Source organism: Oryzias latipes, chromosome 10 (assembly GCF_002234675.1).
Source record: "Oryzias latipes chromosome 10, ASM223467v1".
In the NCBI taxonomy this organism is placed as follows: Eukaryota; Metazoa; Chordata; class Actinopteri; order Beloniformes; family Adrianichthyidae; genus Oryzias; species Oryzias latipes.
The window spans coordinates 29,388,562-29,407,832 of record NC_019868.2 but is presented as its reverse complement, the minus strand read 5'-3'; the positions used below and the strand labels follow the sequence as shown (position 1 = coordinate 29,407,832).

General features: G+C 46.2%; 1 protein-coding gene across 1 annotated transcript; it reads left to right on the top strand.

Moving 5' to 3' along the window:
• The first annotated feature begins 592 nt into the window (after window positions 1-592).
• LOC101174274 (shootin-1) lies at window positions 593-19,081 on the top strand. Its single transcript, XM_023959415.1, has 17 exons — window positions 593-964; window positions 3,069-3,129; window positions 6,812-6,906; window positions 7,481-7,649; window positions 12,704-12,801; window positions 12,874-12,955; window positions 13,020-13,114; window positions 13,239-13,385; window positions 13,462-13,615; window positions 13,892-14,066; window positions 14,134-14,204; window positions 14,274-14,377; window positions 17,186-17,200; window positions 17,307-17,366; window positions 17,458-17,587; window positions 18,142-18,415; window positions 18,531-19,081. Exons 1-17 carry the CDS (start codon window positions 929-931, stop codon window positions 18,634-18,636), a joined length of 1,872 nt encoding a protein of 623 aa, XP_023815183.1. The 5' UTR covers window positions 593-928; the 3' UTR covers window positions 18,637-19,081.
• The last annotated feature ends 190 nt before the right edge of the window (window positions 19,082-19,271 follow it).

Here is a 19,271-nt window from a genome sequence, read left to right as displayed (position 1 = left end):
GTGAGACCCTGAAAACCTGAATTTTGGAGTTTCATGAAGGCAGCCTGATGAGGAAAATGTTTTTCTTTTATGTGGTTTCAAATTAAAAGTTTTGCATTATGTTTATAAAAACGCTGCATTTCTGTATTAAACTGTAATCAATGTGAAATAAATAATATGAAAACATGTTATAAAACTTAAAAGGTTAATATTAAGAGGTGTAATGTAAATATCCCCAAACATTTAAAAAGAAAAACTGACTTTATGACCTGGAGGCTGTTGCGCCGTCAGCCGCTGGGTGGCAGCAGCTTCTCTTAATTCTTCGGTTGAGTCATAGAAGAAGTAGCGCTCATGTTAGCATGCTAACGGGGGAGAAAAAGATGAATTCGAAGGATTTCTATTCACTTTTGTCTGCCTAAAGACATAAACTGCTTTATTTTAAAGTGACGAAGTTCATTAAACTTTTTATAAACAGTAAATTGGTGGGAAAAAGATTTAAACTAAATAGTAAAACTGCTTTCCAAAATTTTCTTCGTGAGCACTTGAACGCATCTTGTTTTTAGAAGCTTTAAATTAAAAAAAATATTATTAAATTTTATTATCATTTTTATTACCACCTTTGATTAAAAAAGATGTATTATCAAAATGTATCGTCATTTTTATAACCGTATTTGTTTGATTAAAAAAAACTTTACGAGCATGCGCTCTGAGATGTTTGCTTTGATCCCGGGAGGGGGAAGGGGGATGCTGCCAGGGAAAAGAGGAGGAGGAGGATGAAGAGGAGGAGGATGTCCACCGGCAGCAGCACCGAGCGCCCCTCCATCCCATAAACCTGACAGAAACCAGACATGTGCTGCGTTCAGATGCAGCTCCATCCATGAGAAGACCGTCGCCCTAATCTGCGGGATTATTTCACCTCTTCATTCCAGACGAGGCACGAGCTTCATCCATGGACGGATGCGGGGAGAACGAGGCGCGAACGGAGGTGAGTGACGGAGCTCAGAGAAGTCTGCGTTCGTCCCGCATGTGCCCTCTTCCCGCGTCTATCACTGTTCAGGCGGAAACCTGCGGGCTGCTTTAATTGATCTGCCGGTTCCGGTCGCTTTCATCCGCCGGCCGGCATCTGCGCGAGGACATCAAAGAGCCCGACCCCTCCCTGAATCCATCCTCGCGCGTTTAAATCCGATAAATGTCGGTTCTCCTCTTTTTTTCCCCAAATTTTTTTATTTAGAGAGACAAAAATGAGCATAAAGAAGATTTTGGTGAGTTATAAATTCAGTTTGCCGCCGAACGGGGATTTAAGCGGATTATCGATCAGAAATCGATCAATTATTAAATACTAAATCAGGTCAGACTCAAAACGTCTCTTTGAATCACAGATTAGAATCCAGATGTCAGAGAAATAAATGAACAGTAGTGACTTTTTCCCACAGTGATGCTGACTCATCTTTATTGTGGCTGACAGACCCCCGCCCCCACCCCACATGTGACCCAAATCTGTGTGGTTTCTGTGCACCTGCCCCTCCTAATGCCCTCCATGAATCACCCCACTCACATGCGGCGCATCTGCAGCCGCTGAAACACCAGCCGGGCCTGCCAGGCGCTGAGGGCCACATCTGACCCACATCCCAGCCGCCCGCCATCAGGGCGGTTCTGGAGGCTCCGGAGCTCATCTGCTGCTCCCCCAGCCTCCAATGATAAAAGACAGCGTTCATTTTTAGACTAAGACAGGAGATGCGTTCGTGTGTAATGGGAAATTTGGTGTTTAAACCCAGAGACAAAGAAATGGAGAAATTTCTGACTCTGCTTGGGTCATTTGGGAGCTCGGTTTTGGACCCAAGCAGACCTTGTCCTCACCTGGATCCTTCCTGAATCGTTCAGATGTTCTGCAGGAACCGCGGTCGCTCCGCTTCTGTCCCACAGACAGAAACGGGCCGCTCCTCTGGTCCCTCCATGACCTCCTCTGGAGCTGCCAACAAAAACAGAGGCAACGTGCGAGGATTCGGTTTTTACATGAATCTGAGTCTTTTAAGGAGTTTGATGATCTCGCTTTAACCCTTGTGCTATCCTAGGCACTTTAACGTTGGGAGTTGGGTCATCTAGACCCACTAGACAGTGCTCTGAACCTTTTTTCTTCAATGATTTGTGATCTTCACTGGTGTCCATGGATTACATGAAATCTTTCCACCTTTATCCACCTTTGTCATGGTAGGGAGAACACGTCAATGGAAGGGGGGGGGGGTCACCTAAGATAGCACAAGGGTTAAGGATGGCGTTTCATTTTGAAGGACTGGGAGGAACATAAAAGAGGGTTCGGGTCAGTCTGACCCTCAGAGACTCCTCTGGACCAGGTGCTGGTGGGAGGAGCTTGGAGGTCGGGCCGGGGTTTTTCTTTTTTAACTTAAGTTGAATAAACTGGATCTTCTTAAATGAGATGATGGCGTCATGTCTGTGAACAGGTTCAGGTGTTTGGCAGTGACCCCCCCCCCCCCCTCTCCACCTGTAGATTTGGTTCAGTCCTCTTCAGCAGCTCACCTGAATTCTGGACCAATGGTTCTGAAAAAGGTTCAGACTAGATTCCATAAAAACTAGTTCTGTCTCTCACGTGGATCCGTGTTGTGAAGTGGGAACTGGGTTCTGACGGCGGCTCGTGGGCCCCCCCCGTGTAAGTCTTAGACCGAGTCAGCAGCTGGGGGGGGGCTGTCGTGGGCGGGGCTTTCTCTGCAGAACAGCTCATGAGGAGGACATGAAGGGAGAGGAGACACCTGCTCTTCATCTGCTCGTCTTTACTGAAGCCTCCTGTGGTCCAGAGCGTCTGCTCCTTGCTTGTGCAGAAACAGTGACGGTTTGATGGTTCGATTCCCTCTGGAGACGCTCGATGCGTTCAGGTCTCCTATCACAGGTTTGCTGGGTCTCCTGTCTGTGTCGGTTGGTCAGGAGGAACCAGGTGAGTGCACAGGTGGAGGTCCGTGAGACGCTGTGGGCGGGTCTGTGGGCGCCCCCCCCCCTCCCCCCCAGCATATGGCTGTAACTGTATCTGCGGGTATCAGTGAACATCGGTAACAGTTTGACCTGCTGTCTCTCTGCAGCGCAACAGACTGACGGAGGAGAGAGACGAGGCCCACAGGCAGCTCAAGCACATCAAGAGAGGTGAGTCCGCTGATCCACAGGACCGCCGTGAACGTATGCTGAGCAGACGTTCACCGAGAGCGGCCGAACCTGAACTTAGAAAGATTTCACCTCCTGTACTGATGAAGCTCAACGGTTCTGACTGCAGCTAAAAGTCAGCGGAAAGAAAAATACTGGAGTCATCGATGAAAAGCGCCGAGACCGGACGCAGAATGACGCCGAATATTTCTGAATAATTCCAAAAGGGCATAAAAACCTCAGAAAGGTGACGAACAACGTAAATGAGACACAATGCTGACTGTTACTCACCAATAGAATCATTCTTGATGATGCTCAATAGTTCTTCACAGCGACAAATAATATGAAAATATTCAGAAAAATGCTGAATAATTACTCTGAATATTCCAGAATAACAGAGAATGATTCTGAAAAATTCTTAACAATACTGAATGCAGAATAATGCTGAGTCATGCTGGTTCAGTCTGGATTCTCATGAACTGCTGTGTTGTGTGACCTCAGCTGTCAGTGTGACCAGAAGAGCTTTGAGGCTCTGTGACCTCTGTGACCTCTGTGAACCGTATTGGTCTCACTGCTGACCTCCTCGTGGTCACTCAGACCTTCATGCTCCTGTAGATGTGCCTAAACTGTCCACCTGGGAAAAGGTGAGACCTTCTTTACCTCCTCCTCCTCCCATCCATCTGACAGCTGACACCCCCATTTCCTCCCCCACCTTGCCTCCTCAACTCCATCTCTGTGTTGTGTGGGAGAGCAGGGAGGCGTTTCTATGGAAACGGCAGGTTTTGGAGGAGCTGAACTTCAGATCCAGACCGCTTCCTCCGGCAGGAGCAGGTCCATCGGTGCTCCGCCCTGAGCGCTCCTCTAACGGCGTCTCCGAGTGGCGTCCTGAAACACAGACGTTCCCGTTTCGATCACTCTGAAGCGGATTTGATCCAAACGGGAGGAAATGCGTTTGAGAAGCTGAACGTCTGACGTCAGAGGAGGAATCCGCTCCAGGAAACACCTGAAGCTCCTGACGACCGCCGGTTTCTCTGGGTACTTTGATTCTAAAATGTTGGAGCGGCCAGCGGGTTGGTCAGCAGGAAGTTCCTCCACTTTGAAGGATCTTCGTTGACGGGAAACCTGACGTTTCCAGACTGTGGCGTTGGGGGCGTGTCTGGACTCCTGGTTCGGCCTTCTGTCTAATTTTCTCACCTGCTGCTTCGTCAGAGTCTCAGCTTCCAAAACTCCAGATGAGTCGATGAACCTGAGAGGGGCTTTGCGTCTGCCCAGGTCGTGTTACCACAGATGCATTGTGGGACAGAGGAGGCTGTGGTGCGCCTCGTTCCATGGCACAGGTGTAGAGTTACGCTAAACCCGAGCGTTCAGGAGCGGCGATGGACGGCGAAGCAGAGACGGTTTGAGTGACGGTCGGTCGGTTCAGGCGTCTCCGGCGCCAGCAGAGAGGCCGATCCTCCTCCTCCTCATTTATTCATCCCCCTCCCCCCAGAGGGAACAGCAGTCACTCTTGTCGTGTTATTTCCATGAATGATTCAACTCTCCCCCATGAATTATTCAGAAGAACGTTGGGGGGGGAGTCAGCTTTTGTAACTTTGAACGAGGAAGACTCTGGGTGGACGTTCAGCAGAGAGAAGATGCATCTGAACCTCCTCCAGCTCCAAAACCCCAAACAGAACCGCCGTGTCCTGGACTTTGACCCGGTTCTGACGCGCTCACTGCTCTGCTTTGGAACGCCAAACGCCATTCAGGAAGTAAAAAGCCACTTTATGAATGTTCTGATGATTCACACGTTTCACCCCACAGGCAATGCATTGTGGTCTATATTGACCAATCAAGAGAGCATAGATGCACACTAGGTTTTTGCAGAGAATTCTGGGAAATGTTGGGGACACTGGATAGAGTGAGTGAATTCTGACAGACGTGGCGTTTTAGAAGAGCTTCATGCAAACGTCAGCAAAAGAGTTCAATAGGTTGAAAAATCAAATGTTTTCTTTGTGCCATAAAATAAAACTGTAGTAGAATAATTTAAGGGTTTCACAAAGTTGTAAAGGAAGACAATGAGCATAGAAATAGATGATATAGAAATGCAAATATCTGGTTAGAAACGTGATTCTGGAAGATGAGTTTAAACTTCCTCATCTCCTCAGATATTTGTGTCGTATTTTAGGCGGCACGGCGGCACGCCGGTCAGGAACAGAAACATCTATGCGTTTCCGTTTCCTGATCCGTACGTGCAGCTGCAGACGGTCGCTACCCTGCTTCAAGGTCAAAGGGCAAATGTGCAGTTCTGATGGCGACCACCAGGGTTTGCTCAACCGTAAACGTAAAAAATAGATCCAAAGGCCCTTTCAGACCTTCTCCTCCTCCTCATTCTTCCTCATCTGTCTCTGAGCTCGTCTGCTGTCGAAATGCCGCTGAAATCCTTTCTAGTAAAACCTGCCTGACCTTTGTTATCCAGGAAAAGTCAGATAGAAGAGGAAGATCAAAGAAGACGAGCCTCTGTATTTGCTGGAAAACAACAAACACATCAGCAGAGTTCAGAATCGAGGAAGCAGCAGGAGGACGTTCAGAGACTCTGACCCTCAGTTCCAACATCAGCAGGAGAATTCAGTCTCTTCCTGCTGCAGATGTTTCAGAATAAAAGCCTGTTACATGATGTGGTGTGTTGGGGGTCAAAGGGCATTAGATCCTGACATGTCTGTAGTCTGTTTGACTCACCTGGTCGGTTTAAAAACCTGCAGAGAATGGATGAGGTCTGCTCAAAACCACAGGAGGAGGAGGAGGAGTCTTGGAGCTCCTTCATCAGCGTCAGTGTCTCCATATCTGGGTCATTTTAGAGGGACGGAGGAGGAGCTGACCTCCAAAGACCGATCGTTGAGTGGCGGACGGAGCTGGCAGCAAGCATGGGATGTTTTCACGTCTTCCTTTTAAACAGTTTTATCGTCTTAAAAACACAAAAATCCCTGCAGACATTTTGCTATTTAGAGCGTGAAAGTCGTCTGCAGAGCTTTGGTTTTCATACTGAGGGACAGGAACGGGTAGAAATGACTCAGCAAAAAGCAGAAGAAGTTCTCCAGGATGAGGTTCCTGCAGAGATGATGCCGAGTCCTGAACTGGAAAAAAAAATTCTCTTCAAGGAGGAAGAACTCCCAAAGTACGCTTGAGGTTCTCTGTGGAGGTTCTCCTCCACTGTCCGCTGACGTCCTCCACAAACCGTCTTCTTGATGAGGTTGCAGAGCGTGTGGTTTGGATGCAGCTTTGTTTGCCTTTTTCCCATCATTTTGAAGACCCATGGAAAATGCCACAGGAATTTGTTTTTAACACCTTTTTTCTGATGGACATTTCTGATGAAAACAAAGCTTAAATTCCATTTCTGTGTCATTCTTTATTCAAATCATTGTGAATCAGGAGCAGACGAAAAAATGCTTTTTTAAAAAGATCGTATTTGCTAGAAAAGAAGCTGGGCGGGGCCACAAGATTTGACCTGTGAACACATTTATCCCAAAAGTTCACAAAGGTTGATCGTCTCTGTTCAGCTGCTCTGTCTGATTTTAGTCTAACCTCAGTCAGCTTGTTGCATTTTTAAACAGAAATTCCCATTTAAGAACATTAAAGTTTGAGACTTTAATGGTCGTGTGTGCATGTGTGTGTGTGCATGTGTGTGCATGTGCGTCTCCTCTTCCAGTGTCCCAGATGGTGATCGAGGAGGTGAGCGTCCTGCAGACTCAGCTGGAGGTCGAGAAGTCGTGTCGGGAGAATGCGGAGGCCCTCGCCACTAAGGTGTGTGTCTCGCACACGCTCAGTAATCCACCGTGTGAGATTAGCGTGATCATCTGACAAAGAGCAGGAAGACTGCAGGGAGGAACCGAATGTCTGTGTGATCCGCTCAGAATCAGAGACTAAAGTTCTGTCATAAATATTCATGTGATAAATGAGCTAAAATGATCAGATTTCTGTTGTAAAAGCAGCAAATCTGATGACTTCATTTCCCACAATTCCCTGGACGAGCGTGGAGAGGAACGGCCCCCTCCAACAGTTCAGTGGAGCCGGACTCAGAAGGTGGATTGTCTGGAGGCTTTTAGACAAATTCAGGAACGAATAAGGAACCGTAGTTATCCAGTCAGGATCCACCAAATGCATTCTGGGAATTTTCTTTGTGTCACTTGAAGACGAGATCGTTCAGATTTTGAGGAAGGTTTCTTTTGTGAGGGTCTTACATTAGTAAAGCAGCTTTTCTGAGACCATCTGAGGGAGAAGAAAGTTTCTGCCGGAGGTTCGGGTCCGGTGGAGGTTCAGCCTCTAATACCCCACGGGGCATTTAGGAGCATGATGTGTCTCTCTGCGTCCCCTCCAGCTCAGCTGCGAGAACAGGAAGCTGAAGTATCTGAGCCTGTCGTCCCGGCCGTGTTTGGACGAGCTGCTTCCCAGCATCTCCGACTGCATCGCCCTCCAGACGGACGGAGACGCCGAGGCGGCCGACGGCGGTCCGGACCCCTTCTCACAATGCCAGCAGCAGGTCAAAGGTGGGAGGAACGCCTCAGAACGTCACCAGCAGAACCTCTCCGTCATCCTCCTCCTCCTCCTCCTGAACACATCACATCTCTGAACTCCTGAGATCCTCCTGCTGCTGGTTTCATGTGAACATGTAATATGGAATTACGTTTCTGCCATAAACTGAAAGGGCGTAAAGACAACTAAGCGGGCGTATTCAGGGCTCCAGACTAACTTTTTTCACTAGGAGCACTGTGGCCCCTAACTGAAAATTTTAGGGGCACAACCAGAAAATTTAGGGGCGCATACCGTAAATCAACATTCTAACCAAATCTACTAATTTCCACTGTATTACTAATAAATACTTTAATAATAGATGCAGAAATTACAATGTGCTGTTTCTCATTCAGTGTCACATTTTATTCTTCACTTTTGAAAATGCAACAAGAAGGTAAACTGACAGCACCATCGCTGTCATGACAGTACAAATAGTAAAGAAAACTGATGGAAATTTATCTTTGTGACACTAAATAGGTGCAGCCAAGATGCACAATAAGTGTGTTTGAGATTACCCAGGTGAACTCAACGCTGCGCAGATCACCTGGTGTGTGACACATATTTTTGTTTTTGCTCCAACATCAACTGTCGATATCGCGAGAAAGGGGTGAGAGCATGGGGTAAACCTACCCGGACACAGCTGGAAACTGAACTGACTGAAAGCTGCCCTACAGACAGACTACAAAACAATGCATTATGGGACATGTGTCCTGATGGTTTTTGTAGTGGAGTGATTAATTAAAATAATTTAAAATACCAATTCATTAAAAAAGGCTACATACATCACAAAACATTAAAATAATCATAAAATATAAAATAACACAGATCACACTAAGGGGGATAGGAATATTAAAACTAAATTGAATGTTAAGGACAACTCCAAATTCCTGTTCTCCTTCAGTTTTGCTGCAGATTCGCTTTCATCTCACAGCCCCCCCCCCCCCCCCCCCCCCCCCCCCCCTGGTCTCCCCAACGATCCAGGCGAGCCGCCGGTTCATGTCAAACACGTCTATCGTTGCATTTTCCCCACGTATTTTCAGTGAGTCTAAAACTAATGTTGTTTTTGCTCGAGCGTGTTTAAAGTTCAAGCCCCGTTAGCTGTCACGCATGTAGGTGTGGGACATTTATTCTCCTCAGCTGACCCGACTCCCGCGGGACGGGAGCGGTGTGCTGCCGTAACCCGTTTGATGCGCCGCCGTAACCAAAACCTAAACCTTCCTCCGGTTCTGTGCGGCCCAGAGAAAAGTTCAGCACGGACTGCATGCATTTAGAAAATTACGAGCGAAAAGATACGTTCTAAAGGAAAGTAAGGAACTCCTTAATGTGGTCCGGGGAGGGAGGGGGCTGTCAGGTTTCCTGCTTTCAAACCCTGTCATTGTCACGCCCCCAAGAGTCATATGCCCCACTGTGATTGGTTGGTCAGCTTCGCGAATGTGTGCTCGCGTTTCATGAGTATGTGCGTGAGTGTGTGTGTCTGCCTGCGTGCGTGTGCGCTCGCGTCTCATTGATTATTTCATTGATCATTGACGTGCCCCTTCTACGTTTAATGTATAAAAAATACGGAGGGTGGGGGAGGCAAATTTACTGGTCGCACATGTGCGAATGGATGTAAAATTCAGTCGCACACTCTCAAATTTTTGTCGCAAAATGCGACCAATTGCTCGCAGTCTGGAGCCCTGGTATTTAGGAACTGAGTGAGTGAACCTTAAAACCGCGCAGGCGCAATTCTAACCCTGAAGTGATCTTGCGCGGTCAATTCCTTTTTGCGCGCTCATGTGGATTTACGCTCAGTGTTAAGGGGGCGTTTTTGTCACTTTTGGGGCAGGAACCTTTCTGGTTGATCTGATTGGCTGAAATTTGCATGGCTAATCGGCGAGGCAGAGGGGCAGGACCTTCATTTTTCAGTGCGGGGGGGGGGTTAACAGGCGGCTCTTGAGCTGCATGCAGCTCTCTGCCTTTTATCATATTTTCTATATTCACTACTTTCACAACCATAAGGCGAAAGTCTTACATTTTCTCCAAAATGTACAGAGCGGCCCTAATGTGTTATTGCGTTACTTCGGTAAAGATGATCTAGGAGAGAACAGCATGATGACGGTACGGAGAGAGGAGAGGACGTGAAAGAAGACCCCCCCCCCCCCCCCATAGTACAAAGGAGCAGATATGAGCACAATGCAGAACTACTTCGTTTTGGAAACCCTGGAAATGCAAAGAGACACGATTATGAGGCACAGTTTAAACTGCAAGCTATCAGCTACGCGGAGGAACACGAGCAGCTGTGGTTCGGTTAAATTAGATCTTCACAGATTCGGACTTCCTGCTTCAATAACTCTTCTGATAAACGTTCAAATGTGCCAGCAAGTATCTCAATCCTTTTGTATTAACACAGAGAGTGAACTACAAAGGCATTTTTACAGAAAAAAGTTCGTTTTTATTGCCTTTTAATCAGAATTGTTCGTTTCAAGCTGTGAATGTAAACAGAGCAGCGAGCCGGCTGCCAAGGGACCGTCAACAAAGTGCAACCTCTGTGGAACACCATTCTGTAAAAATCAGTGAACTTTTAAAAAGCGAATAAATGTCTATATTTATATGAACTGGTAATGAAGACTCGTCAGCATAGTCATGCTACATTATTATTTATTATACTAAATTTTGTTAGAAAGTCAACCTCTATTTTATTTCTTATAGCTCTTAAAATTTAATAGAGATATGAATCATAACATAAATGCTCAATAGCTCTGAAGATACTAAAGCTTCTGTCACCAAACCTCCTGTACTGACTAATCATGACCTTATTTTCCTACTAAAATAAAGATTTTGCAAAAAAAAAAATTTTTTGGCACCTTCAGAGCTATTCAGGATTTTTGACCAAATCTGATCCGTTTGTAATTATAAAATATTCCTATAAATAAACAAAGCGAACTACTGACATTCTTTATTTTAGTATGACAATAAGGTCATGTCAAGTTACTGATAACTTTAGTCATGATTCATATCTATTAAAATTTGAAAAAGTATATGAAACAAGATAAAATAAAGATGGAATTTCCTACAAAATATGTATTGTAACAATAACATGCTTGATAATAGTTTTATGATTTTTTTTGTAAGATTATTGATTTTTACACAGTGGTGTTTCACAGATCACAGAGGTTGCACTTTGTTGACGGTCCCTTGGCAGCCGGCTGCTGCATGTCTGCATTCACGGCTCAAAGCGAACAATTCTGATTAAAAGGCACAAAAAAATTATCTTTTTTCTTGTGGTTCACTCTCTGTGTTAATACGAAAGGATTGAGATACTTGCTGACACATTTGAACGTTGATCAGAAGAGTTTTTGAAGCAGGAAGACTGAATCTGTGGAGATCTTTCTAACTTATCGAACCTCAGCTGCCAGAGAATTTAAAATAATGAATCCATGGTTCACAAGTGAGGACGCTGGAAAACCAACTCCGACAAGACAAGAAGACGCAGCAGCAGCTGAGTTTCCGCGGAAAAGGAAAGACCTGTGTTGGAAGATCGACTGGAGGGTCAGCGCTGCTACTTCCAGCAGATGACCGTGAAAAGCTGTCCATCCTCCCCCCTTACCGGGACGCAGCAACGGGCGAGTTACGCCACACTTTGGGACTGCAGGACTTAAACTTGGCCTGAGGTGTCTGCTTTCACTGTTCTTTGGAGCCGCATAGCAAAGAGACGGACTCTGATGAGGAAAGGGAAGCCGGCGTGTTTGATAGAAATGTAGTCCAGCTGTTCCAGATGCAGAAGATGAGGACTTTGATGGATTAGAAATGCTGATTGATGACTGAAAAAATAAATCACAACCAACTCAGTTTTGCGCTCGCTGCCTTTTTTAAACACACCAGCGTGCACGTTTCACCGGTATGTGTGTTAACGTTAAATACAGAAAAAACACTCAAAACTGAAACGGCGCCGTTTAATCCAGTGCTGTTGTAAGGAGAGGAGAGGAGGGGTTATGGGAAATAACATGACTGTAATTATGTGTCTGTCTGGCAGGTCAGTGTGTGGTGTGGCTCTCTGACTATCAGAGTTAGAGATGTCAGCTCTTTGTGTCAAACTTGTTTGTCCCCCCCGTTAGAGGCAATCATAGGAAAAAAAACGCGGATGTAACGTGGATTAAAACATTAACCAACGACCCAAAACTAAGGTAAGAAAGTGCAGCGGGTTTTTCTGTGCTGTCATTTTTTCTCATGTAAAATTCACTGCATTTGTTACCGTTTTAATGCTTTTAAGCCACGTTACAGCCGCCGTTCGATTTCTATTAAAGCCCCAAAATTAAAGTCCCGCCCCGCTACTTGGCATGCAAATTTCAGCCAATCAGATCAACCAGAAAGGTTCCTGCCCCCAAGTGACAAAAACGCCCCTGAATACCGCCCCCAAGTGACAAAAACGCCCCCTTATCACTGAGCGTAAATCCAGGTGAGGGCGCAAAGGAGAACTGACCGAGCAGAATCACTGCTCAGTTAGGATTTCAGCCGTTCAGTTGTAAAATACGGGGTCGCTTGGTTAGAATTGCGCCATCACAGTTTTAAGGTTCACTCACTCAGTTTCTAAATACGCCCGCTTAGTTGTCTTTACGCCCTTTCAATTTTTGGCACTTATGTAATTCGATAATGTAACCAGCAGCAGGTGGGAGGTGGTTTAACAGCTTCATGCCGTCCTTCATCAAAATCTCCGTTGGTCTGAACTGCAGGATCAGAATTATCATGTCTGCAGAGATCCTCTCCAACTCTGCAGGCTTTTCTCAACCCGGCAAGAAGAGGAAAAACTAACCAGACGTTCTGTTGGAGCGCCAGCGGTGGGACTGTTCTTAAATTACCCAGAATCCCATTTGTAGAGTTTGTTTGCTCTCTCTTGAAGCAGTTTCTGCTTGGGAGGCTTCAGTAGCTTCATGACGCTTCACAAACGTCATGAATCTGCTGAAGCTTCATGAGGCTTCATCAGCTTCATGCAGCAGTGTCATGAAGGTGGCCGAAGTCCCAATCGTAAAGGTCCAGATGCTTGGTTTGGCAGAGCTGAGGGAGACGGTGAGCAGCCTGTTGGAGGAGAAGAAGAGCCTCCTCTGTCAGGTCCACGAGCAGCAGCAGAGGATAGAGGAGCTGAGCTCACAGGTGAGGAGCTGCAGGTCCGAGAGCTGCTAGCTTGACCCACAGCCTTGACCTCCTGACCTCTTCTGTCGGCAGGCGGAGAAGGACCAGGCGGAGGTGAAGCAGCTCCGTGAAACGGTGGAGCAGCAGAGCAGAAACATCAAGAGGTTTAACAGAGGTGAGCTGCAGCAGGAGCTCTGAGGAGCAGCTGGAACTCCTCCTGATCGTCCTCCTGTCTGCAGTCTCCCTGATGGTCGCTCAGGAGTACGAGGGCATAAAGGAGCAGCTGGACCTGGAGCAGAACCTCAGAGTCCAGGCCGAGACCTACGCCCACGAGGTAAGGAGACCAGGCAACACACACCACTATGCCTCCACCGCCGTGTTTAACCATTGAGTTTGAGGGTTTAGGATGTCATCATGGCTGGACTTAGTCCAAAAGGTTCCTCCTCGTCCTCCTGCAGATGCTGGTTAAGCAGAAGGAGGCCAACAGGCAGAGCATGCTCCTGCTGCAGAGCACTGAGCCCAGCATTCAGCTGCTCAAAGCTCTAGAGGACGTCGCCGCCGTCACCAAAACCCTGGAGGAGGAGCGCCTGCAGCATCAGCAAAAGGTGAGACCTGAAGGTTTTCAGACGGTCTGCGGGGACCTTCATCACAAAGACGGCTGATGCGGTCCCAACCGTGCAGGTCCAGAACCTGGAGGCCCAACTGGAGCAGAGCTGCGTGAAGGAGCAGCTGGAGGCTCTGCAGAGGCAGCTGGAGATGCTGGAGGAGGAGAAGAAGGAGGTGGAGGGACAGCTGGAGGAGGCGGAGAAGAAGAACCGGGAGCTGGAGGACACGGGTGAGATTATTTTAGACTTTTTTCAGATTCCTTTGTTTTCTATTATTAGTGTTTTAACGTTTGCTGAATAGTTTTCTTCTGAATTTACTTTTGTTTTAATATCATATCATTATGAAATGAAAAAAACTGGATTAAGAATATTTGTGGGACGTTTCTGCTGCTGAGGTCAAACGGTTTTAGCTAAAAATCAACAAAAGGATGAATGACAAAAGAAAACGTCGCTCCTGAAGTCTGAGGTTCTCAACGTTCTTCATCTGTGCCTCCTCTGCTCCGCAGTTCTCCGGCTCCAAGAGACCCACCACGAGATCGCCACGGCAACCGGCGCCTGCCCTTCTCCCCCAGCCCCTGAGGTTGCCCCGCCCCCTGCACCTATCCCACAGCCGCCCCCACCTCCTCCACCCCCACCCCCACCTCCTCCGCCCCCTCCCCCGTCCAGGTGCAACCCCCTCAGGTGAGGCGACCCCCCCGTCAGCTCTGCTGTCATGCGTGTCTCCGTGCTGACGCTCCTCTCTGCTCAGCTCCCTCATAGCCATCATGAGGAAGTCCTCCAAAGGCTCCAAGGCGGCCGTGAAGGTGGAGGCCCCCCCAGGTGAGAGCCCGGCCCGCCGCTGTCGGCTCGCAGGTGGGGGCAGGTCCCTTCAGCTTTCTGTCTGTGCAGCTGCCGAGGGGGTGGATGAGGTGAAGGTGAAGGCGGTGAACGAGATGATGGAGCGGATCAAACACGGCGTGGTGCTGAGGCCCGTCAAGAGTCAGGACGCCAAGGTGAGGGGGCCTTCAGAACGGTCGGCGTTTAGGCGGATCTAGTCCAGTGCTTTTCAAACGGTGTGCCGTGGGAAATGACCCATTCACTGATGTAAAAACATTTCCATCTCCAGGATTTCAGCTCTGTGTTCATCCAAACAAACCCTGATCAAACACTGAGTAGTTAGGAATATTAAAAGATCGTAAAATACTTTTTTCTTTGTGTTTATTTGATTCTATTAAAGACATTTTGATCAGAATGACGGTACCGATTTAGCCGCAGCTTCGACTCTGTTTTTGGAAAAGTCCCGCCCCTTTAACTGTCTCCACCAATCATTCTTGGAGGTTTAATCAAACGTCATCAGTCTGACCAATCAGAAGTGGTTAAAGTCTTCACTTCCTTGTTCTTAATTCTGCTGATAAAGTCGCTCAGGTGGTTCATCTCTTAGAAAAAAAACAACCGCAGTTTCCTGCTTTTTCTGCCACAATTATCACAAAAATCCACGTGAGATTGCGGCGGGGGGACTGTCAATCAATACAGACCATGAATTTCTGCTTTTTTTTTTTTTTTTGGATGCTGGTGTGCCGCGGGATTTTTGTCAGTGGCTGTGGTGTGTGCTGTGGCTCAATAAAGGTTGAAAAACACTGGTCTAGTGGGTCTAGATCAGTGTTTTTCAACCAGTGTGCTACACTTGTTCCACGGTCTGACACCAGATTCTGTGGAAAGCTACACCGCTAAAGACGAGCTTTAGCTGGTATTCTTGTTGGAACTGACTGAGTTATGAGCAGAATCAGAACAAGGAAGTGAAGACTTTAACCACTTCTGATTGGTCAGACTGATGACATGTGATTAAGCCTTCAAGAATGATTGGCGGAGACAGTTAAAGGGGCGGGACTTTTCCTTACACAGTTATAGCTGCAGCTAAACCGTGATTCTTATCAAAATGTCTTTAATAGAATTAAATAAACACAAAGAAAAAGTAATTTTAAGATCTTTTATATTCCTAACTACTCAGTGTTTTATCAGGGCCTGTTGGGATACACAGAGAGCTGATTTCCTGGAGATGGGAAATGCTTTTAGATCAGTGAATGAGGGCAATTTCCCACGGCGCACTTGACCATCTCCCACGGCACACTAGTGTGCCGCAGCACACTAGTGTGCAGTGTGCCGCGGCACACTGGTTAAAAAACACTGGTCTAGACCCACTAGACAGAGCTCTGATCCTTTTTTCTTCAATGATTTGTGATCTTCACTGGTGTCCATGGATTACATGAAATCTTTCCACCTTTATCCACCTTTGTCATGGTAGGGAGAACATGTCAATGGGAGGGGGGGGTCATCTAAGATAGCACAAGGGTTAAACGTCTTAAACCACAACAAACACACATCAACCAGTTTTTCAATCTTCTTGATGAAATCAGAGGTCAGAGGTCAACAGTTTAGTTCTCCTTCAAGGTTTTTGTTTCTTAACAGCCAAACATCCCAGAGTTTGGTCCAAGTCATCTTTCTAACTGAAACACTTTTCTAATAACGTCTGGATTATTTTAGATGTTAAACTTAAGAAGAAGTGATAATAACATTTAAGAAACAGGATGAAGGTGAAACAGACACAGTTCAACTAAACTGAAACAATTTAATCATCTAAAAAGAAATAAAATATTCTATGAAAGTTTTCAAAGACTTCATCTTTGATTAAGACAAAAGAAAAACTAATAAAACTTCAACATGTTCACTTTTTGTGTAGCTACAGAAAACATAAATATGTTAGTGTTTGTGTAAATTTTATCAAACATATTGTGATCATGGTGTTAAAATACTTAAAGTTGCCTTTGCACTAATATTTAAAAAAATATAAAAAATAAATAAATCACTATTTAGAAAGAGTATATAGTTGTTTTTTTGCGAGGTTACATAAAATTACATGTTAATAAACTGGAGGGAAAAACAACTGCCAGGTTAAAATGTCAAATAATTTAGATGAAAATCATTACAAAAAACTAACTTAACTTTTATTACATCATTTAGAAAAAACAGCTGCAACTTCCAGCTTTTCTGCCACAATTATCACAAAAATGTACGTGAGATCATGGAGGGACTGAACATCAATACAGACTATAGAGTTTCTCCTTTTTTAATTGTTTTGGATGCTGGTTTGCCGCGGGATTTTTGTCAAGGATAAAGTGTGCCGTGGCTCAGAAGAGGTTGAAAAACACTGATCCAGTCTATTCAGAGTCAATATTAGCTTTAGACTTATCAAGATTTCCACGTTTTCTGGCAGGACCAGCGAATTTCTTTAGTTATTTTGGAGGACGATCCGCTGAATTTTAAATCTTAGTCTGTGTGTAGATTTACATAAAATCACAACCATTTATCAGGTTTGCACTGCTTTTATTATATATTATATATTGTAACAAAATATGATGTATTGTTTATTAATAGAAAGGTTGGACATCTGTTGCATCTTGTCCAAAAACATAAAGACCATCACCTGGGTCTTATTTTCGTAATGATCAGAGATTTTTCTTTTTAAAATCGCCTTTTATGGTCATTTACTGTCTGCTAAAATGGTTGTTTGCTGACATGTCCAACATGGCGTCTCTCCCACATCAGGCTAGCGTAGCGTCTCTAGCGATAGAACTCATGGTCCGTTTCTACTGCTAGCTTGGTTGTTTAGCAGTGCAGCTAGCTTCCTGTCAGGTTTTTCAGCTTCATGTCTGGTGTAGTTTCTGTCTTTGGGACGGGGGGGGGGGGGGTCTGGAACCTTCTGACGCTCCTTTCCTGATCGCTTCTCCTTTCTCTCTCCACGCGTCTCCGCTGTGCCGCTGCAGAGAACGGCAGTGAAGGTGAGTACATTGAAGCGGTGGGGAGGTGACCCTTCCAAAGGCTTCACTGGAAAAAAGATCAAGCTTCTGGAGAGGAGACACTTGTTAAGATCTCCTTTTCCTGCAGCCTCCAGCCTGTGAGGAGACGCAGCAGGAGAGCGCCATGGAGGAGCTGAAAGGAATTCTGGTGAGTTCAAAAGGATGCTCCCATTATTTCCTGCAGCCTCCCGTTTGTCAAAAACGTCCCGAATGTCCTGATCCTGGGAGCGTCTCTGCAGGAGACGGTGAAGAGGAGCCCCAGCAGAGGCTCCCAGGATTCGGGGCCGTCCCCCCCAGGAAAGAAGGACAGCGAGCTGGAGGTCATCCTGAGACGCCGACGCAACAAAGCGGGAGAGGCCGCGTCCGGAGGTGACGTCACGAATATGAGCGATGAAGTCTGTAAACAGGGAGGAGACGTCAGGAACATCAGCTACAGCTCTGCAGAATCTGATGACGACGTGAAAAGAAAGACGGAAAGGCAGAAGTTTAGGATTCCTGCCAACATCTGAGCTTTAATCGGCTCATTAGCTGCAACGTTTCAGATGCATTTAGTGTTTTTCCACCGTAAACATGTATTTATTTTAAAGGGAGGGAGCCCCGCCCCTTTCTTTGTCCAATCGGAGTGTCTGATGTTAGAAAGGATCCAAAATAACGATGATCAACACGTTTCCTAAAATGTGCAAAAAGGAAAGATGTGCAAAAGTTATCAGGGTAGCAGATAACTTTTGCACATCTTTGCTCTTTAAATGACACCACCTTATTTGTTTACATTCATGTTACATTCTTTTGTTTGTTATATTCTATTTTCTCTTATGACTACTATTCTTCTTTTATTGCTACGGTAACAAACAAAATTCCCACGTGTGGAATCGATAAAGTCTTAAGTCTTAGTCTGATTCAAACTGTCTCCACGCTTTTTGCAGACGAGGGTCACATGACCCACGTGTCGTCCTCCGACAGCCTAAATGGACGACGCACCAGCAGCAGCTCGGGGAAGAGTGCAGAGAGCCCCGCGGGGCCGAGTGGTCCTGCAGAGACCACCGGGACCCGGGTCAGTCCAGAGAGGCGGGCCTCAGGACCCGGACTCACTGTGGCCCGGAGGAAAAGCTCCGACACGGGCGGACAGAGGACGTCCTGCAGCTCCACGTCTGAGAGAGAAGCTGCAGAGTCTCCGGTCAGCAACGGCTGCTTCAGCAGGTGAGGCCTGTGCAGGAAAGGGGGCGGAGCTGTAGGTGCTGCCCGTCATTCTCCACGTCTGCAGACGACGCCCATTTCTCCAGCATCTGTGCTGACTGGTGTTCTCCGTTCACAGCGTTGGGACAGTGGATCAGATCCATTCTAACGGAGTCGACCCCGCCCACGCCGAAGGGCCCGCCCACGCCGAGCCACTCAATGGCAGCAGCGACGCCGAGTGTTGACCCCGGTGTCGTTTGCGTGGCCCCACCCTGTGTGATTCGTGAAAGATCCGATCCTTAACGCCTTTTTGCGACTCCAGTTTGAACCGAGCGGAGAATCAAACGTTTGTTAGGCCGACTCTAGAAACCACAGAAGAGGTGGCTTTAAAAACCTGATCCTGGTCCATGTTCTGGTCCAGGTTCTGGTCCAGGATCCACACTGAAAAAGTTGAATGTGCAGCGACTGCAGAACACCCCCCACCACCACCATAAACCCCCAACCGATCCACCTTAAAAACTGGAATTTCCAAACAGACCAGAAGATAAAACGTTTTAGAAACAATTCAAAGAAAAAGATTTCAAAACCAAATTAACCAGAAGAAAGTAAAATAAAAACACAAATATGTCCAACAGGACATGAGAATCAGTAAATAATAAATACAAACAATAATAAAACATTTATACATGCTATGAATCTTTAAAAAGTTCTGTATTTATTCAAACGTTTATAAAGAAAAAACTAAAATATTAAAATTAATGTTTTATTAAAAAAGTCAAATTTAAAATACAATAATAAACAATTATGTTTGAATGAGCAGATCATAAAAAATTATTTTAATTGCCCTTTCCTGAGAGAAAAACTCCTAATACCCCCCTCC